Source organism: Monodon monoceros, unplaced genomic scaffold (assembly GCF_005190385.1).
Source record: "Monodon monoceros isolate NGI ecotype Baffin Bay Population unplaced genomic scaffold, NGI_Narwhal_1 Super_Scaffold_6, whole genome shotgun sequence".
In the NCBI taxonomy this organism is placed as follows: Eukaryota; Metazoa; Chordata; class Mammalia; order Artiodactyla; family Monodontidae; genus Monodon; species Monodon monoceros.
In genome coordinates this window covers 40,674,950-40,694,805 of record NW_021703783.1, presented here as the reverse complement: position 1 = coordinate 40,694,805, position 19,856 = coordinate 40,674,950, and the positions used below count along the sequence as shown (strand labels likewise).

The 19,856-nt window shown below is 40.8% G+C and overlaps 1 protein-coding gene across 1 annotated transcript in view; it reads right to left on the bottom strand.

Annotated features, from left to right (window-relative positions):
- Positions 1-19,032, bottom strand: part of SP1 (Sp1 transcription factor) — a 41,607-nt gene extending 22,575 nt beyond the window's left edge. The window contains exons 1-3 of the mRNA XM_029204940.1: positions 18,928-19,032; positions 17,698-17,855; positions 15,871-17,386 (exon numbers count right to left, since the gene is read on the bottom strand). Of these exons, the coding sequence (XP_029060773.1) occupies positions 15,871-17,386; positions 17,698-17,855; positions 18,928-18,934 (1,681 nt within the window). The 5' untranslated portion in view covers positions 18,935-19,032. The remainder of the gene's footprint in view (positions 1-15,870; positions 17,387-17,697; positions 17,856-18,927) is intronic.
- Between the last annotated feature and the right edge of the window lie 824 nt (positions 19,033-19,856).

The window sequence follows — 19,856 nt, the reverse complement described above, 5'->3', positions numbered from 1 at the left end:
GGGCAGTGATAGAGGCACCGTGCTACTGCAAGTTGCACGGCCCAGCCAAAAAAAAAATTTTAATAAGAATTTAAAAAATAATAAAAAATTTTAAAAGACACCCTTTTTAAAAAAAAGAGAATACAGTCGTTTGGTTTAGTAAGAACACGAAAGTGATACAATAAATAGGAGAATGAGAAAAATTAATTTTGGACTTATTTCATGCCTCTATCACTGCCCTGATTAAAGGAGAGATGAACACAATCCTAACCACTGGACCACCAGGGAATTCCCTTGACTGACTTTCGAACTGTTCATATTCAACTGACATTTTAAATTACTGAGAGCCTCTGATGATTAAAATTAATAAGGGCCATTACATACACTGTAATGCACTATAATGGTGCAGTTGGACAAACTTAGGTATGAATCCTGGTTTCACCACTTATTAGCCAAGGAACCTCTCTGAGCCTTACTTTCCTCAATGGCAAAAAGAATACTGGGATAACTAATAAAAATTAAAATACAGCATACCTAGCATTGTTCCTGGCACTTAGGAGGTACTCAGTAAGTCACCGTATATTAAGAAAATAAAAAGGCTAAATGTGACTTTTAATGTTTTTTTCCTCCCATCTACACATGTACCATTACTACCCACAGTATGTTCTTTTGAATTTACCTAGGGGAGTTGTAACACCAAATTGTATCATTAGTGTTTAAAACAGCAGCAATAAATACTGTAAAACAAAGAATAAAATGCACAGTAATCTAATATTTTGTTTCTAACCACTGGATTTACCACTGAAAAAGGATAATCATATCGAAGTCTTCAAATTATACATAATTCCCATTAAAAATAGCCTGGGGTTGATTAGTAATGCAGAAATAACTGTTCTGAATACACTGTATACTTCTGAAAGGAGAAAGAAGCTGTGGATAAAATTTCACGTTTTCAGAAATTTTCCTAGATAAAATATAGCAAGGAGATGCTGTTTGATGATAAAGCATGAAAGAATGCTGAAGCAAAGTAGAGATGTACATAGTAAAGATAAGTACCTCAAACTCAAGTATACTAGAGGCTTTCGCTAACAAGACCAAATTAATTTCTCTAGTAGGGCCTGAAGAAAAATGAATAATAGTAGCCATCTATCATGTTCTGTAAATAACAGTCTAAAAAATATTTATAGTACTATTAACAGTAATGAAAACCAAAAAGGGGGTGAAAATATCCCAAATTCTACCATCACAACAAATTAACTATTATTATCCTTTTCATCTTCCCCTCAATTACTATTTATTTGCACAAATAAACTTTATATATTTATAACATAATACAGTAACATTAAGCATAAAAATCTGAATTAATATTAAGAAGTAACTCTTCAGGGGACTTCCCTGGAGGTCCAGTGGTAAGACTCTGCGCTTCCAATGCAGGGGGTGCAGGTTCGATCCCTGGTTGGGGAACTAAGATCCCACATGCCACTCAGCGGGGCCAAAAAAAAAAAAAAGGAAGTTAACTCTTCAGATCCATACCATCCTGAGATCCCTGAAGTGACAATGTAAATAGGCACCTACATATTGGGTACCTTTTAATGATAGGGCTCTCTAAGTTTATACCCACAGTGCAATTATATAATCTGATACAGTACAGCTGACATTTTTTTGTTTTTCAAGAAGGCACCTTTTATTTATTTATTTAAATTTACTTATTTAACTTATATTTATTTTTGGCTGCGTTGGGTCTTCGTTGCTGCACACGGGCTTTCTCTAGTGGCGGCGAGCGGAGGCTACTCCTCGTTGCGGTGCATCGGTTTCTCACTGTGGTGGCTTATCTTCTTGCGGAGCACGGGCTCTAGGTGCATGGGCTTCAGTAGTTGCGGCACGCAGGCTCAGTAGTTTTGGCTCACGGGCTTAGTTGCTCCGCGGCATGTGGGATCTTCCCAAACCAGGGCTCGAACCCGTGTGCCCCGCACTGGCAGGCCGACTCCCAACCACTGCGCCACCAGGGAAGCCCCCAGTTGACATTTTAAACCTCCCAAGCATAAACCCCAAGGTAACTTTTTAATATGAGAATTAGACTTCTCCTTGTCTTAATTTGTCCAGTTTACTAGATAAATACTAAGCAGATACTCTATTTATATCTAGTGTTACAGAAACACATCACAGCTTTAAACTGTCAATGACAGTATGACAAAAGAATAAAAGATGGAAATGCTACTCCATGAAAATATACAGATGTTCATCTATGCATTTGTGAATTCCTTTTCCTAAACTGGTTTCCTTCAACTTTTGCTTAATATGGCAATGAATAATTCAGGTGTATGCATTTTATTTAACGTATTCTGAGTTTTCTGTTCTGTTCTTTTAATACTGATTATGTAATAAATGAATCAGCTAACATACTCTTGAGGACTTATTCTAAGAAAATGATTTAAAATGAGAAAACTGGACTTCCCTGGTGGTGCAGTGGTTAAGAATCCGCCTACCAATGCAGGGGACACGGCTTTGAGCCCTGGTCCTGGAAGATCCCACATGCCGCAGAGCAGCTGAGCCCGCATGCCACAACTACTGAAGCCCGTGCGCCTAGAGCCCGTGCTCCGCAACAAGAGAAGTGCAATGAGAAACCCGCGCACCACAATGAAGAGTAGCCCCCGCTAGCTAGCTGCAACTAGAGAAAAGCCCACATGCAGCAACGAAGACACAACACAGCCATAAATAAATAAATAAATAAAATGAGAAAACTATATGTTCTATTATATTCTATATTTAAAATACAGGAAATCTTGAAACTGCCTGAGTATTTGACAAAAGAGAAATAAACTGTGGCAAACAACTTGATATAATATTATGCAGTAATTTAAAATCACCCCTCTGAAAGTGAAATATAAAACAAGGATCCCTACTATTGTGACTCTTATTTAAAAAGACAAGAATGAAATGAGGTACAAATATTAAAAAGGAGTAGGTAAAATTATTTGTAGATGACATGACAGTATACCTGGAAAATAACTAAAAATCACTAAAGAAAGTCACTAACAATTATTGAAAGCAATAAGATTGTAATACAGCCATTTTAAAATTAACACACAATAAGTCAATAGGTTTCCTATATACAAATAAGAGCCAGTTAGAAATAAAATGGAAGAAAAGATCCTATTTGCAATAGCAACGAAAACTATACAATACGAAGCTTAAAGTTAGCAAGAAATGTGTAGGATCAATAAGAAAATAATGAAAGTATAGTATGAGTCAATCAAAATAAAAATTCCAAAAGATTTTATTAGGGGAACCTGACAAAATATGTCCAATTCATCTGAAAGAATAAGAGACTAATAGGGAAAAAAATTTTTTAAGTAGTAATAAGGGAAAATATTAAAACTTTCATAAAGGAAGAATTATTAAAACAAAGTGTCGGGCTTCCCTGGTGGCGCCGTGGTTGAGAGTCCGCCTGCCGATGCAGGGGACACGGGTTCGTGCCCCGGTCCGGGAGGATCCCACGTGCCGCGGAGCGGCTGGGCCCGTGAGCCATGGCCGCTGAGCCTGCGCATCCGGAGCCTGTGCTCCGCAATCGGAGAAGCCACAACAGTGAAAGGCCCGCGTACAGCAAAAAAAAAAAAAAAAAAAAAAAAAAAGTGTACAGTTAGGTGGCATTTAGTGCATTCACGATGTTGTGCGACTACCACCTCCCTCTATTTTCAAAACTTTCATCACCCTAGAAAAGCCCCTCTGTCCATTAACGAATCACTGCCCATTCTCCCCTTACCCCATCTTCTGGCAATCACTGTCTCTATGGATTTTCCTATTCTAGATATTTCATATAAATGGAATCATACAATATGTGACCTTTTTTTGTCTGGCTTCTTTCACTTAACAGAATGTTTTCCAGGTTCATTCACATTGTAGCATGTATCACTACTTCATTTCTTTTTATGGCTGAATAATATTTCATGAAATGGATATACTACTTTTGTTTATCCATTGGACATTTAGGTTGTTTCCACCTTTTGGGTATTATGAATAGTGCTGCTACAAACATCTGTGTACAAGTTTCTGTGTGGATGTACATTTTCATTTCTCCTAGAAATATACCTAGAAGTAGAATTGCTCACTTACAAAATTTTAATCTAAAAAGTATAAACAACAATATTCACCAGAACATTACTTATGACAGTGAAATTTTAGAAAAAAAAGTATATCAGTAGGGTTAAGCATATCCTAGTACAAACATACTAAGGAATTCCCATACAATCATTTAAAATGATGATGTAGATGTATATTTATTATTATTTATGGAAAATATGTTTATGATATTCTATTCAGTAAATATAAGATTATGGAGAATTGTGAATAGTATGATTCTACTTCATAAAACAATATGCAGACTTCTTTGTAAATTGTACACAAAGGTACAAAAAGATATCTGGAAGGATGATCACCAAAATTTCAACAGTGATTTTCTTTGGATAGTTAATGTTCAATAAATTTTTACTTTACTTTCATTATTATTTGAATAATATTTACTTTACTTTCAGTATTATTTGCATTGTTTAATGTTTTTACCAATATCACTTAAACAGGTTACTTAAAAAGATATTTAGGGAGTTACCTGGTGGCCTAGTGGTTAGGATTCTGGGCTTTCACTGCCTTGGCCTGGGTTCAATCCCTCAGGAACTGAGACCTCATAAGCCACGCAGCATGGCCAAAAAAATAAAATATTTTTTTCCTATCCTCAAAGGTAAGTTTTCTAATTTTAGCTCTATAGATATTTATAAAGTGAATGCTTTGAATTTCCCCATTTCCCACAATGAAACTGTAATTTACATAGCAGTGTGCGTAACCAGCGTTCTCCCTTTAGATCATTTATTCTGCACCTATATGTTTATGGTACCAAACATGCTCTGTATAAAGAAAAACAGAGGTGGTTCCTGCCCTTCAGGCATTTAAGATCTAAAACACTGACATACCTAAAACTGTACAAAGAGCAGCTAACAAATGTCTTAGATATTTGTTTGTATGTATTTGTACATCTGTGAATTTACATCACCAGAAAGAACTGAGCAGCTATAATCATCCTTGTTCTTAGATGAACAGAAGTCAAGAAATTCCAAAATCACTAAATTGAGTCGGTTCAGACCTAACCAGTTTCTCAATTTTTTACTTTCCTTTTGCGACAGAAGATTAAAACAAGTGAGTTTACACACACAACCATTACTTGATAAAACATACAGTTCAGCAGCAATTATAAAAAATTTTAGAAGGGCAGACAAATCTTGTGAGCTTTAATAATATTTATAATGTACCATTTTGTGACCTGGGATATGGGTAAAAGAATATCCACTGTATTATCCTTTACACCTGCCTAGATGTCTTAAATTATTTCACAATCATTTTTGAAGTGTTGAGTTTTTTCTCGGGGGGTGGGGGTGAGATAGGTGAGACAGGAATTAGCTGAGATTACAAAAGGAAGTAAAACAGTGATTGAGTAAAACAAAGTTCTAGAAAGGTAAAAGGAAAAAATAAAATTGTTTTAATGTACAGAAAACCAAACAACTCTTAAGAAAATAGGGACAGAAAAATGATTCATTGAAACAGAAATTGAGAAACCTAATTATCATTATATGAAGTGTCAGCAAAGTGTTCATCAAGGAGAATGTTTTTCTAGCAAACAGTCTACATCAAGTTCATAACCAGGCCAACGATAGATGAAGAAACAGAAAATCCATGGGTAATCTTAAAAACCTCTACTGTCAACTACTGTTTTTACTAGAATGGTTTATGAAAGAACAAAGCATACTGGTTGGAATTTACTTCCTTTGGCAGTTGTGGTAGTTCAATGACTACACCAATGGACAAGAAACATAATGGGTGAGAAAGAACGTGAAGGTCTAGACACAACAACTTGAAAGAGCTGCCTTCAACTAAGTGATTAAAATCCTACTTTTAAATGGATGGAAGACAGAACTTTTATTGAGAGGTGGGCACTAATATGTGTTGAGCACCTATTATGTGCTCTCACATGTTCTCTACCTCATTTAATCTTAATAATCCCATGGAGGTAAATATTAATACTAACTAACTCTCTCTTACAGATAAAGAAACCTCAGCTCATAGCGGATGAAGAACTTCCCCTAAGTCACATAGCCAGTAAGAAGCAAAGTTATGATTTGGATCCTAGTGTATCACTCCCCTGTCTACACTGAATATCTCATTCAGGACAAACTTTCTTTTTCTTTCACAAAGGATTTTCAATTACTTCTAGTTTCAGAGCTGGAGTTATTTCATCCAGCTAAACTGTTCAATCTTATACTACACAGGATGTGAGACTTGTTCATCTGCAAAAACAGTATTTAAAACAAAAAACAAACCGCAGTATTTTGGCTTTAAGATCCCATTTACAGTCAGTCATCTATAACTTCCCATCCAGAAGAGTACTAACCAAGTAGAAAAACTTTTCCCAACAACTGTTCCCAATCTCCCAACAATTTTGTGTATTTTTATATTGTACTTTCAAAGAGTCATTTCATTTTCCCTCCTAACAGCATCATAGCAAACAGGAAAAAAAAGAAAAAACAGTACTCTTTAGCGAGTGCCTGTGTTTGTTCAATAGCACCAACATCTCACGGGAGGTTGGGAATAGAAATGGGGGTGGTGTGGAGGTGGTATAAGAAAACAGGAGACATGACACAATGTGACTCATTTATAAACAGAACCATTCATGTGCAGCAGTAGCTTTCATTTTCAGCCTCCATTTCAGGTTTCAGAAGGCAGCTGCATGGGCCTGATGGTGGTTTTGAACCAGAACTAGAAAAGCCTTAGAACTTGACTTCTGAACAGAAGCTCATGTTTTCCAAACATAACCTTTATATTTTTGTTTCCTCTAGGTACAATATTGTAGAGCATGCTGAGCACAATGCCAGGTATCTCCAAACCATCTGCTCTACTGTGGTCCTGGGATACCTTGCTTTTATGAGGGGGTCTTCAGATGATGCAACATTAGTAGTCCTTCAGTAACATTCTCATTAAGAGAATCATTCTGGACAATACTATCTATAATACTGACGCTTTATGGAGCTAAAAAAATGAAAAGTTTGTTTAAGTTTGAGGCTTAGCTTTTTGGAAAGGGACCAATTTCTTGGGTGGTACCACTTTTAAACAGCATCAAACTCCTTTGCAAGCAAAGCTATGATTAAAACCAAACAGTCCATGGAGTAAAAATTTTCAACGCTAGGAAAGAAGTACGGGAAATGAAAGTGCCTATTTCACGTAACCCTTATTACATGTGCCTATTTCTTAAAGTTTAAATGCCTATTTCTTAAATTTTTATGGTAAAACCCATCTAGATAATGTAATATGATAATACTTTATAATGTCTCCATTCTGGTTATTGCAATAAAATTTTAAGACTTAAGTCAATTATTCATCAGAATGTTTTCAGGAATAAATCAAAGAACCATCAGTAATTTAAGTCTGGATGCATCTGAATTCCACATTTCAGTTAAAAATAATACAATGTGGGGACTTCCCTGGTGGTGCAGTGGTTGAGAATCCACCTGCCAATGCAGGGGACACAGGTTCAAGCCCTGGTCCAGGAAGATCCCACATGCCGCGGAGCAACTAAGCCAATGCGCTACAACTACCGAGCCTGCGCTCTAGAGCCTGCGTACCACAACTACTGAAGCTCACATGCCTAAAGCCCGTGCTCTGCATCAAGAGAAGCCACCGCAATGAGAAGCCTGCGCATCGCAAAGAAGAGTAGCCCCCGCTCAGGCAACTACAGAAAGCTCGCGTGTAGCAGCGAAGACCCAACACAGCCAAAAATAATAAATAAATAACATAAATATAAAAAAGAAATGCATAATAAACGACCCTTCACAATCCAGCCCCAATTTCCCTTAAAAAAAAAAACAAACAACATTGTACCTGCTGTATTAAAAAAATAATAAAATCAGGACTTCCCTGGTGGCACAGTGGTTAAGAATCCACCTGCCAATGCAGGGGACATGGGTTCGATCCCTGGTCTGGGAAGATTCCACATGCCACGGAACAACTAAACCATGCACCACAACTATTGAGCCTGTGCTCTAGAGCCCGCGAGCCACAACTACTAAGCCCGCGCACCGAGAGCCTGTGCTCTGCAACAAGAGAAGCCACTGCAATGAGAAGCTTGCGCACTGCAATGAAGAGTAGCCCCTGCTCGCCACAACTAGAGAAAGCCCACGCGCAGCAACAAAGACCCAATGCAGCCAAAAATAAATAAATAAAATAAATTTATTAAAATAAAATAAAAATAATAAAATTAAATTAAAAAAAAAACATTGTATATCATGACAATTTTTTTCCCTTTTTTTTTTTGCCGTGCCGCACAGCTTGTGGGATATTAGTTCCCCGACCAGGAATCAAACCCACGCCCCCTGCAGTGGAAGCTTGGAGTCCTAACCACTGGACCGCCAGGGAATTCCCTATCATGACAATTTTTCATGTGCAATCTTAAACGGTAATAATTCCTGTCTCAAATCTCAATCCTTGAGCTCCATTTTAAGCATCTTACATTACAAATATCCGTATTTAAATAATGTAAAAGCAGCTGGATATCAGCTATAGTGTATTAATGATCTTGCTCCATTAGATTACGAAATCTGGAAATAATCTTATAGGCAATCTGTAAATAATCTTATCTGGAAATAATCTTATAATCAGACAAAAAAGCTTAAAATGTAGTTCTAACTGAAAACATAGTATGGAAATGTAGTTTTTTAAAATCTTTGTTTATAGAAGCTAAAAGCAAAGCTACAAAATACATTTCCTCAGAAAATTAAAAACAGAATTACTTGGGAGTTCCCTGACGTTCCGCTGGTTAGGACTTGGCGCTTTCACTGCCGGGGCCCAGGTTCAATCACTGGTCGCAGAACTGAGATCCCCGCAAGCCGCACAGCACGGCCAGAAATAAATAAATAAATGAAAAAATTTTTAAAAATAGAATTACCATATGATCCAGCAATCCTACTTCTGGGTATATATCCAAAAGAACTGAAAGCAGGATCTCAAAGAGATATTTGCACACCCAAGTCACAGCCACACTATTCACCATTGCCAAGAGGTGGAAGAAAGCCAAATGGCCATCACAGATGAACGGATAAAGAAAATGTAGTATATACATACAATGGAATATTATTCAGCATTAAAAAGGAAGGAAATCCTGTCACATGCTGCAATACGGATGAGCTTACAAGACATTATGCTAGATGAAATAAGCTTGTTGCAAAAAGACAAATACCCTATGATTCCACTTACATGAGGTATCTAAGGTAGTCAAATTCATAGAAATACAAAGTAGAACCTACTTTGTATGGCTGCAAGGGGCTGGGAAGAGGGGGAAATTGGATTTTAATAGGTATAGGTAGTGTTTCAGTTTTGTAAGATGAAAAAGTTTTGGAGATCTGTTGCATAACAATGTGAATATACTTGATATCACTGAACTGTATGTACACTTAAAAATGGTTAAGATGGTATGTATATTTTATATTATGTGGTTTTTACCACAACTAAAAATAATTATTTAAAAATATCTATATTACTTTTCATATTCTTTTGTTTTAATCAATTTTTCCTAAAACTACATAAATGCTAGGGATTTAACAGCAACCAAGCAAAAATATCATTAAGTACATCACAATATATATACAAATCTCTTTCCTCTTTCCATGCATCTTCTTTTCTTTTTTTTGTGTCCATGCATCTTCTTTTACAAACTTGAGCCAAAATTATAAGTAAAAGTAAAAACAAGTATTAAAGGACATGACAGCATTTTTATTTATTTTTTTAAATAAATTTATTTTATTTTTGGCTGCGTTGGGTCTTTGTTGCTGTGCATGGGCTTTTCTCTAATTGCGATGAGCAGGGGCTACTCTTCAATGCGGTGCGCGGGCTTCTCGTTGCACTAAGTGTAGGTAACTATAACGCAACAGCAACTGGAGCTCCAAGAAGGCCCGGGAACATACCTGTTTCAATGAATTCCAAGAGCCTAACACATCTGACACACAATAAATGCTCAATAAATTTTGCTAAAATTCAGACTTCCCTGGTGGCGCAGTGGTTAAGAATCCGCCTGCCATTGCAGGGGACACAGGTTTGAGCCCTGGTCTGGGAAGATCCCACATGCCGCAGAGCAACTAAGCCTGTGTACCGCAACTACTAAGCCTGCGCTCTACAGCCCACGAGCCACAACTACTGAAGCCCGTGCGCCTAGAGCCCATGCTCTGCAACGAGAAGCCATTGCAATGAGAAGCACATGCACCACGATGAAGAGTAGCCCCCATCACCGTAACTAGAGAAAGCCCGCACGCAGCAACAAAGACCCAACGCAGCCAAAAATAAACAAATAAATTTATTTAAAAAAAAGAGAGAGTAGTAGTGTAGTGGAAAGGATACTGATCTGAAGTCAGAAGACCTCTATCACTCTGTAAATTTTGTCAGTGACCTTTGGCAAGTCACTGAATCTTTCTACACCTTAGGTTTCCAAAAGGAGGGTATTGGAGGCACTTCCTTGGTGGCACAGTGGCTAAGACTCCATGCTCCCAATGCAGGGGGCCCGGGCTCGATCCCTGGTCGGGGAACTAGATCCCACATGCATGCCGCAACTAAGAAGCCCACGAACTGCAGCTAAGGAACCCGCCTGCTGCAACTAAGACCCAGCACAACCAAATAAATATATTTTTTTAAAAAAAGGAGGGAATTGGAGGGGATCCTCACCCCCCTTCTAAGCAATCCAAACAGGGTCAAGTTAATGAAGAACATATGGAATAATCTGAAATGATCCATCTCAATAGCATTTAACCTTACTTAGATTATTTGCAGCAAATATTTGATTTCCTGTGAAAACCGTTTAAAATTTTTTTTTCAGAGATGTAGATTTTTTGTTTTGTTTTTCTTTTGTTTTGGCCTCACCTTGCGGCTTGCAGGACCTCAGTTCCCTGACCAGAGAATGAACCCAGGCCCATAGCAGTGAAAAGAGCCGAGTCCTAACCACTGGACCACCAGGGAATTCCTTCAGAGATGTAGATTTTTAACCGAGTTCTCTCATCTTGTAATGGGCAAGTCTTTGTCTTGACCTGGATATTTTATATTTTAACCGCTTCTTTGAAATCATTAAATTATTATTTATTTTGCACACAGATATAGGGTGAGAAGGATTCATAGTAAATCAGACAGGCACGCCCAACTTGTCAAACGAGTTATACTATGCAGTTTCCATAAGCCACTCAAGAGTTTAAAACACACTGGAGTGAGGAACTTCCCCGGTGGTCCAGTGGTTAAGACTCCACGCTCCCAGTGCAGAGGGCCCAAGTTCGATCCCTGGTCAGGGAACTAGATCCCGCATACATGCTGCAACTAAAGATCCTGCACACCACAACAGAGATCCGTGCCGCAACTAAGACTGGGAGCAGCCAAATAAATAAACGAATATTTTTTTAAATAAATAAATAATTAATTAAAATTAAAAAACACTGGAAGGAAAAGTATAAATTCAAATTACAGCCCAGATTTGCAACCAACTCTGAAGAAAAAAACTTTCTTCAGAAACTTTTTCAGGGTCTTTTAAGGGGCCCAATTCTTAAAACCTAGAATAGTATTAACAATGTAGTCATAGTGTGGCATATACCTTTTAAATAATGCTTCAGAACTCACCAGGGCCTGTATAATAATGCTAAATGTTACAGAAAGGGATAGTACTATTGTGATATCCCTTCTGTATGAAATATGAAAAATATGCCTGTTTTTCAATTAAACAGCAAACTGAAAAATTTCAACTAATTATTATCTATTAATGTTTACAGACACCCAACCAGTAACTTACAAAGCGTTATGTAATAAAGCTTTTCTACAGATGTTCATCTTACATTTAAAACATTTTCAAGGAGGGAAAACAAAACAATCAGAAGCAAGGAATGAGCAGAACTAAATTTTTAGTGCCAACATTTATATGCTACTTTACAAAGTAGAACAATTAAAGGGAAAGGGAGATATGAGAACAGATACTAAATTTTTCTGAAACACTAGGCACCCTTGTGCAAGGGTGCTCGTTATTTAATTAAGAACTAAAATGGCCACATTACACAATGCAACAGGATTTAACAATGACGTCATTGACAGAAAGCCACTGGAATGAATAAATAGGAGCAATTGAAAAGGTCTCAAGACTGCCTTCTCAGTCTTTTCAAATCAATCAAGGCGCCTAGGTTTTAAAGGAGACCTTTTCTACTTAAACTGAACTCGTTTAAAAAGCACTTAAAAAATCACACTAAGAATCAAATATAATATTAGATACAACAAATGATGCAGAAACATTTTATATTTGATAAAAGTATTATTTTAAAATAGAAAATTCTCTTGTATGACCTTTTGCACTAGAATGTTAATTTTGAACACATTTAAATCCTCTAAACCTACTTATCACTAATGTTCAAATGAACTAGTCTAAAATACAAACTCTCTTAACAAATTAGGTCTCAGCAATCTGACCCCAAGTTTAGCGACACTTGGCAAACCAACTCTGGTATCGCATTCAACTTAACTTCTAAGAGGAGACATTTTCCTGACCCCGATAAAACTGAGCAGATGTGAAATTTTTATTTTTAGTGCCTGAAATTTGCTTCTTGAGTGAATTATAGCCATCAAGGAAATGTGCTCTATTCTCTTGCCAAAGCCCACCCCTGCACTCTTTATTAGGCAGAACTCCCACAAAGTCATCCAAACTAAGTCTTTCAAAACCAGGCCCCTCCCCAACCTGGGGGAAGAGTTTTCTGGATTTAGCAGTGGCTGAGAAAAAATCTGAAGCTTTAAGCTTAAAAAAAAAAACAAAAAAACAAAAAACCACGATCTTTGAGCATATGACTAGAAAATGAAAGGGAAAAGGGTGCTGATAAAGGGGAAAGGGTGTTGATTTAAAAAAAAAAAGCTGCTAACTTAAAAAACAACAAAAACTAAGAGCCTATAGATCATTTCACTGTCTGGAAACTAAACTCAGTTTACTGGGTGGTCTCTTCTTCACTACCACCCACCAGGGGCAGAGCTGTGAAAAACAGGAATACAGAGACGGCGGGCTTATTTGGTTCTAAGTTTGTGCCTTTGCCTGTATATTCAAGCAAACAAACATAGTGAAAGTCAAAATGAGAGCTTAGAAGATTTTTAAACGTTACTTTTAAAAAGTAATAAATGTGGGAATTCCCTGGCAGTTCAGGGGTTGGGACTCCTTGCCTCCACTGCTGGGGGGCGGGGGGGGGGGGGGGGGATGGGTTCCTTAGATCCCTGGTTGGGTAACTAGGATCCCACAAGCTGTGCAGTGTGGCCAAAAAAAAAAAAAAAAAAAAAAGAAAGAAAAGTAAACATACTAAGCTGCAGTCTTCCACAACCATGTAATAATAATGTCTCACTTTGCAGAGTGCTATCTACCTACCTCTCTGTATGTTGTAGCTTACAACGTGATTTCATATCCAAAGCTCTTTCCACTACATCATACTGCCAAGAGGTTGAGTTTTTCTAATAAAATAACTATATACCAGAAAAACCATATATCAGAAATAACTATATATGAGACACTTTGTAGCAGCCACACAACAGCTAAGGAGCACTAAGCTTCCAGGAAATGACTTTATTATCTTTCATTAAGGCTGAAGTCAGATCAATTGAAGGGGAAAAAAATGTTGCACAAGTATGACTAACCAGAAAGTAAGAAACATGTATCTTCAGAAACCACTATTAATAAAGCAATCTCAACTCTCACAAAATGGCCTTTCAGAGCCTCATTCTCTCCTTAGTGAATGACAAACTGCTGCTACCTTACAAAAAGGCATGCATTTTCTAGAGCTCAGAGACCATCAGTAACAGCTAGGTCGGTAGCCCTATCTTATGACATAGTAAATGGCAGACTTCCCCAGAGCATGATTTAGCAATGAAAGTGTCTCAGAACTGTTCCTTAGAGCTGAAGTTATAAACCGTTTAAAAATTGCAAGGATCCAAATTATTACTAACTAGAACAATCTCAGTTTTGCTTTCCTTTGAAGAGCAAAACTGCTGGATACAACCACCTAAGAGCAAAGAGAAAACAAACACACAAATGTAGATTACCCAGAAAGTGTCTAATTTTCCAGGCTGTTGGGTTCAGTTTTTATTAAACTTTTCCCATTTCTACTCCCATAATTTTTAGCCTATAAAAAACTTGCCAGCTCTAGAGCCTTAAATTTCAAAGAAACAAAAATATCTTTTCCAAAACATTTTAAACAGTCTAAAGGATTTCTCATGTCCCAAGTTAAAACTAACAGGTAATGAATGCCCCAGACTAGAACTAACAGCAAGTAGTCTCATCACTTAAGTGCTTCCCAGTATCTCAAAGTACTCATCTAGAAAATAAGGCAGTTGTATGAGACGATTTTCTCAGGTCCCTTCCAGCTCTAACTTTCTATTCCAAGATCTCCAATTCACTAAGAAAATTACTGTCTGTTAAGGCTCAAAATGTACTAATTTTAAACACACTACAAGACTGTAAGAAAGTAGGGAACTTGAGCAGACCTCCCCAGCACAGATTTTCCTAAACTGCAAGAGGCAGGAAATATGGTTGCCTATTTGTTATCCTCTCTTACATAAGAACCAGTCTAAACGGAATGAGAACTCTATAATAAAAGTAAACAGTTAATAAACCCACACATATTCCAACAGAAGTAGAAGTTTGGTGGTATTAAACTATTTCCCATCATAACTTGTATATATCATGCCAGAATATAAAAATGTGTATGTATCCTAATGTGCTGTATTAAAGATTAGCTCCATCACCATGGAATTTAAAATGATAAATTCTAAATAAACTAACTTTCACCTTTTAAAATAAATGTTTTAAATTTCAAATTAACCAATACTAGTGAACATAGTTCAAAATAAATGACTGAATAGTAGCATCAACTGATTCAACATACATTCCAATATATACCTCTTCCCTGACGACTCTTTCCCCTTCAAAGTTCTCCTGATTCCCAACTCCTCTCAGCTCCACCTCCCCAACTCCATTCTGGTCCCCACTCCCTTTCTCGCCCCTCCCTTCTCAACCACACACTACTTTCAAAGCAGACTAGGAAGTGGCTCTCTAATATAGGAAGTATGAGAATCACCTAGGAAGCCTAAGAAACAAAAAATAAATTAATTAAACAAAAAAAGAATCACCTATGAAGCTTATTAAAAATACACATAAGTACTTTCAAGGTAAGTAGGAGTTGAAAAATTAAACCTTGCTAGCTCAGAGGGTACGCTCTTCTGGTTAACTAAAGATTAACCAGGGAACTTATTTTGTTGAAAAGTCCTTTGGAATCCATCACTTTTCCCTTGCTTACAGTACATAAGAAGTATCTGATGATTTAATAACTGCCCTACAAATAGGTTAAGTTTATAATCAATTCCTATCCCCGCAGGGGTGAGCCCTCAGGCCAAATAAGGCCCTCACTGGTAAGAATGGTTTTGTATTTTTAAAATCTTGCAAAAACCAAACAAAAAAGTACATGTAACTGAAACCACACGTGGCCCACAAGGCCTAAAATATTTACTGTCTGGCCCTTTACAGAAAAAGTTTGCCGACCCTTGTTCCGTAGCACCAAAGGCACTGAAAGTACAGAGACCCCAGGGACATTGCCCAGAAGGGCTCCTTTCTCATCAGATTAACTGAGGAAAAGAAAAAAAGGTTCCATTAAGTCAGTTCCAAATGACGTAGAATCATTGCTATTTCTCTAATTGACTTGCCTTCAAGAAAGTGTTACCCTCAAAAGATTCTACTCCCTTCTTTAGACTCAATAGTTTCAGCTGGGATGCTAAGTAGCTCTGGAGATAAATACAAAAGATTTCAAGCCTTACCTGAGGCATTTGCTATAGCCAAGGGCAGGCTTGGAAGCTGGTGCACCTGGATTCCTGAAGCACCCAATGCACTGAGGTTAATGGTCTGGAGGCCAGGCATGGAGGAGAGTTGAGCAGCATTCACAGTGACTGTGCCAGCAGGGATGGAAGCAGCTGAGGCAATAGGTGTAAGGGTGGTACTGCTGCTGCTGGTCTGCCCCAAGGAAACACCCTGCATTGGGGCCAAGGTGATTGTCTGGGCCTGTGGGTTCTGAACTTGGAGGTTCTGCAGCTGAAGAGTCTGCCAACTGACCTGTCCATTGGGCCCCACTGTTGGTGTCCGGATGATGATAGGGCCAGAGTTTGGAACAGCCTGAAGCTGAAGGTTCTGGAGGGTTTCCTGGGAGATAGCTTGAGTTGTAAAGGTCTGCCCTGACAGTGGGGCTGCTTGGAGGGCCTGGAGGGCCTGCCCCCCTTGAACTAGTTGAGGCTGGATGAGAATTTGTTGTTGTTGCTGCGTCTGCTGGTTTTGCTCTCCCTCTTTTTGTTGACTTGCTTGCAGTGAGCCTCCAGATGTCTGGTTCTGCTGGATGTTCAGAGCATCAGATCCCTGCAGCCCACTGACCCTCTGCGGTGTCTGGCTTTGAGAGTTGGTCCCTGCTGATCCGCTGGTGGTAAAGTTCATAATTCCCATGTTGCTGGTGGTAGTAGTTGTTGAGTAGCTATTGGCATTGGTGAAAAAGGAGCTGGAACTGGCTTGTGATGATACCAAACTGGCAGAACTGATGGCAGTCCCTGAGGTGACAGGCTGTGAGCCACTCTCCTGGGACCCAGAGCTGCTGATCGTGACTGCCTGAGAGCTAGGAGTCAAGGTAGCTGCAGAAACGCTGTTGACAGGTAGCAAGGTAATATTCCCATTCAGGGCCACTGGTACATTGGTCACATACTGAGTCTGTCCTGAGAGTACATTATTAGCCAGGCCTTGGAGGGGGACAGCCTGCTGAAGTAGGTTTGGCATAGCAGCAATGATGTTGCCTCCACTTCCTCGATTTGTGATGATCTGTTGGTTTGCACCTGGTATGATCTGTATCTGACCTGAACCATCCTGCTGCACTTGGGCCCCAGTGGCAGCAAACTGCAGCTGTTGCCCATCAACGGTCTGAAACTGTGGGATTACTTGATACTGAATATTAGGCATCACTCCAGGCAGTCCTGTCAGGACTTGCTGGTTCTGTAGGTTGGAGGTGGCAGCCACAACATACTGCCCACCAGAGACCGTGCGATTCTTGGAAGACTCACTGCCATTGTTGCCATTGGTACTGCTGCCACTCTGTTCCTTCGAGGTAGGGGTAGCCCCAGAGGAGGAAGAGATGATCTGCCAGCCATTGGCACCCTGGGAAAGCTGTGTGGCTGTGAGGTCAAGCTCACCTGTGCCCCCTGACTGGCTTGGGCCCTGGGAGTTGTTGCTGTTTTCATTGGGTGACTCAATTCTGCTGCAAGTTGCTGCCAGGAGGGCCAAAGGGGATGGCTGGGATTCCTGGCCAGAAATAAAGGAGAGGAAAGGAGTTACTTTAGTGACACCCATCTGCCAGCCCAGGGGGTAGTACACAAAATATAAACAGCAAAACAACAACAACAAAAAAAAAACCTAAACAAAAAGCTGACCTATCTATACTGCTGAAATTCTCATTTGGGGGATCTCCAAGCTACTTGTCTCTCTGTGCTTACTTCCCTATTTATAAAAGTTCAGCCCTTTCTTAAATATTTTCCTATGAAAAGTAAGACAATCATCTACGAATATTTACATCCTCTCAACACCTTCCCCACTCTGTCCAGATCATCACTTACCTGCCCTCCTCCTCCTCCACTGCTGCTGCTACTGCCTGTGCTGCTGCTTCGAGCCTGAGAAAAGGCACCACCACCATTACCACTGCCCCCATTATTGCCACCAACTCCTTTTTCAATCTTCACCACAGCTGTCATTTCATCCATGGAGTGATCTTGGTCTAAAAAGAATTTGAAAATAACTTAAAGTTGGAGAAAGGAAAAGGGTAAAGTGAGGAAGGGTAAAGGAGGCTGTGATGAAACAGAAATGACTAACAGGAAGGTGAAACGCGCCAGTATTAAGAAAAAAAAAAGGATTGGGGGAGAAGAAACAGTTGTAGGACCAGTAGGATGTAAACTAGGCTAGGTGGTGCCAAAACTGGGCCTCGACTCTCCCTTGCACAAAATTAAACTCAGAAAACACTGAAAAGGTGCTTTTGATATAGGAAATGTGAAGGTCGGTGGGCATGTTGAAAGAGTTTAAAAGTATCTTGGGGAAAAAAAGGATAGGTAAGGCACAGAACAACACGTGAGTGGATGGAAAGCGAGCTAAAAGTAGGGTCAAAGGAGATAAGGAAAAAGAAAAATTCAAGTGTAAAAAGTAACAAGAGGAAAGGAAGAGAAAGGGGAAAAGAACAGATAAAAAGTTTGAGTGGGGAAACATCTGTGAATACTAGTAAGGGGCTAAAGAGGTCCAGGCGTTAGAAATCAGGCGTTTCGGGGCGGCTACAGGGCGGGCCCTAGAGTGAAAGGGCGGTTTCGGGGTGAGGGGCGTGGAAAGGGCGGGACGGTAGGGGGGAGGGGTAATTTGCGGGGGGGGGGGGGGGGAAGCGAGGGCGGGGGGGGGGGGGGGGCCCGGGGGCCGGCGGCGACCAGAGGGCGGACCAGGGAGGCGGTTGGCCCGGGCGGGGCCTGCACTGCTCGGGCCGCCCCCGCGGCTCCAGCCCCTGGCAGGAGGAGCCTCAGGCGAGCGGCCGAGTAGTGGGGGGTAAGGCCCGTCCCCCGTGGCCGGGGCGGGCAGGGGGCGGGCGAGGCCACGCTGCCCCCTCCCCCGGGGCGGGTGGCCCATCCCCCTCCTCCGCGGAGGCCCCGCCACTGCCCCTTCTCCCTCCCTTCCCTCCGCCCCGGGCGGGACCAAGGCCGCCGCCGCCGCCTCCCGCCCGTCCCCCCTACGGCGGGGACCGCCCGGTCGGCCCTCGCGCGCGCCCCCTCACTCCCCTCCCACCCCTAAGCTTGGAGTGGACTCATCCTTACCGCTCATGGTGGCAGCCGAGGGACGAGCTCAAGGGGGTCCTGTCCGGGGGGGTTGGGGGGGGCCAGGAAAAACGCGGACGCTGACGAGGCAAGCGAACCCGGACCGGACAGGGAGGGGGGGGGTAAGGAGGAGGGAGCAGCGCGCCACAAGCCCGGCCTAGGCCCCGCCCCTTCACTGCTGCCCCGCCCAATGAGGGAGGGAGAAAGGAGGGACTTGCAGAAAAAAGACGGGTAGGTTGCCCAATGGGAAGACTCGCTTGCACTCTTAAGGCGTGCAAGACAAAGTTGCGTGCGAGGTGTCCGCCCAAAAAGAGCGCCCTCTCAGTTTTAAAGGCCAATGAAAGACGCAGGAAGTGAAGGTGGGCGGGAACTAGAGTTGATAGGCTTGAAAAGAAGCCAGTCAACTGCCCGGCGGGCTCCCTGAGAGGTAGGGATAGGAAGAGCTTTCATTGGACTGACAGAACAACAACCAACCAGAACTCTGGACGTGCCTGGGCAAAGTCCTGGTGGGAGGAGGTAAGAAGTAGACAGGAATGGGATAGGATGAAACTGATCAAAACCAGTCAGAAATCAGGCGGGCAGCCAGGAAAGTTATGATTGGATTAACACTGAAAAGAGACACGATAGGACGCAAGTTGACGTGAATAAAAGCCAATTGAACGCCGCGTGAGCTCTGAGGGCAGGAACCTGGAGTGGGCAGAGGAGAATTGGCGTCTCCCTCAGTCATTCAGTCCAATGAGGCGGCGGGGGGAGCCTGGCACCGCCTCCAACTTAACCAATGGGCGTTACTAGAGCCGGGAGGGAACAGGGCTGTGCCAGGAGGAGTCCGTCGCCATTTTGGCCCTCCTCAGCTAACGTCTTCGCCGTGATTAGGTAGCAACGGTTCAGCGGAGCCGTGCAGCCCAACAAGTGTCAGGGCCGAGCTACTC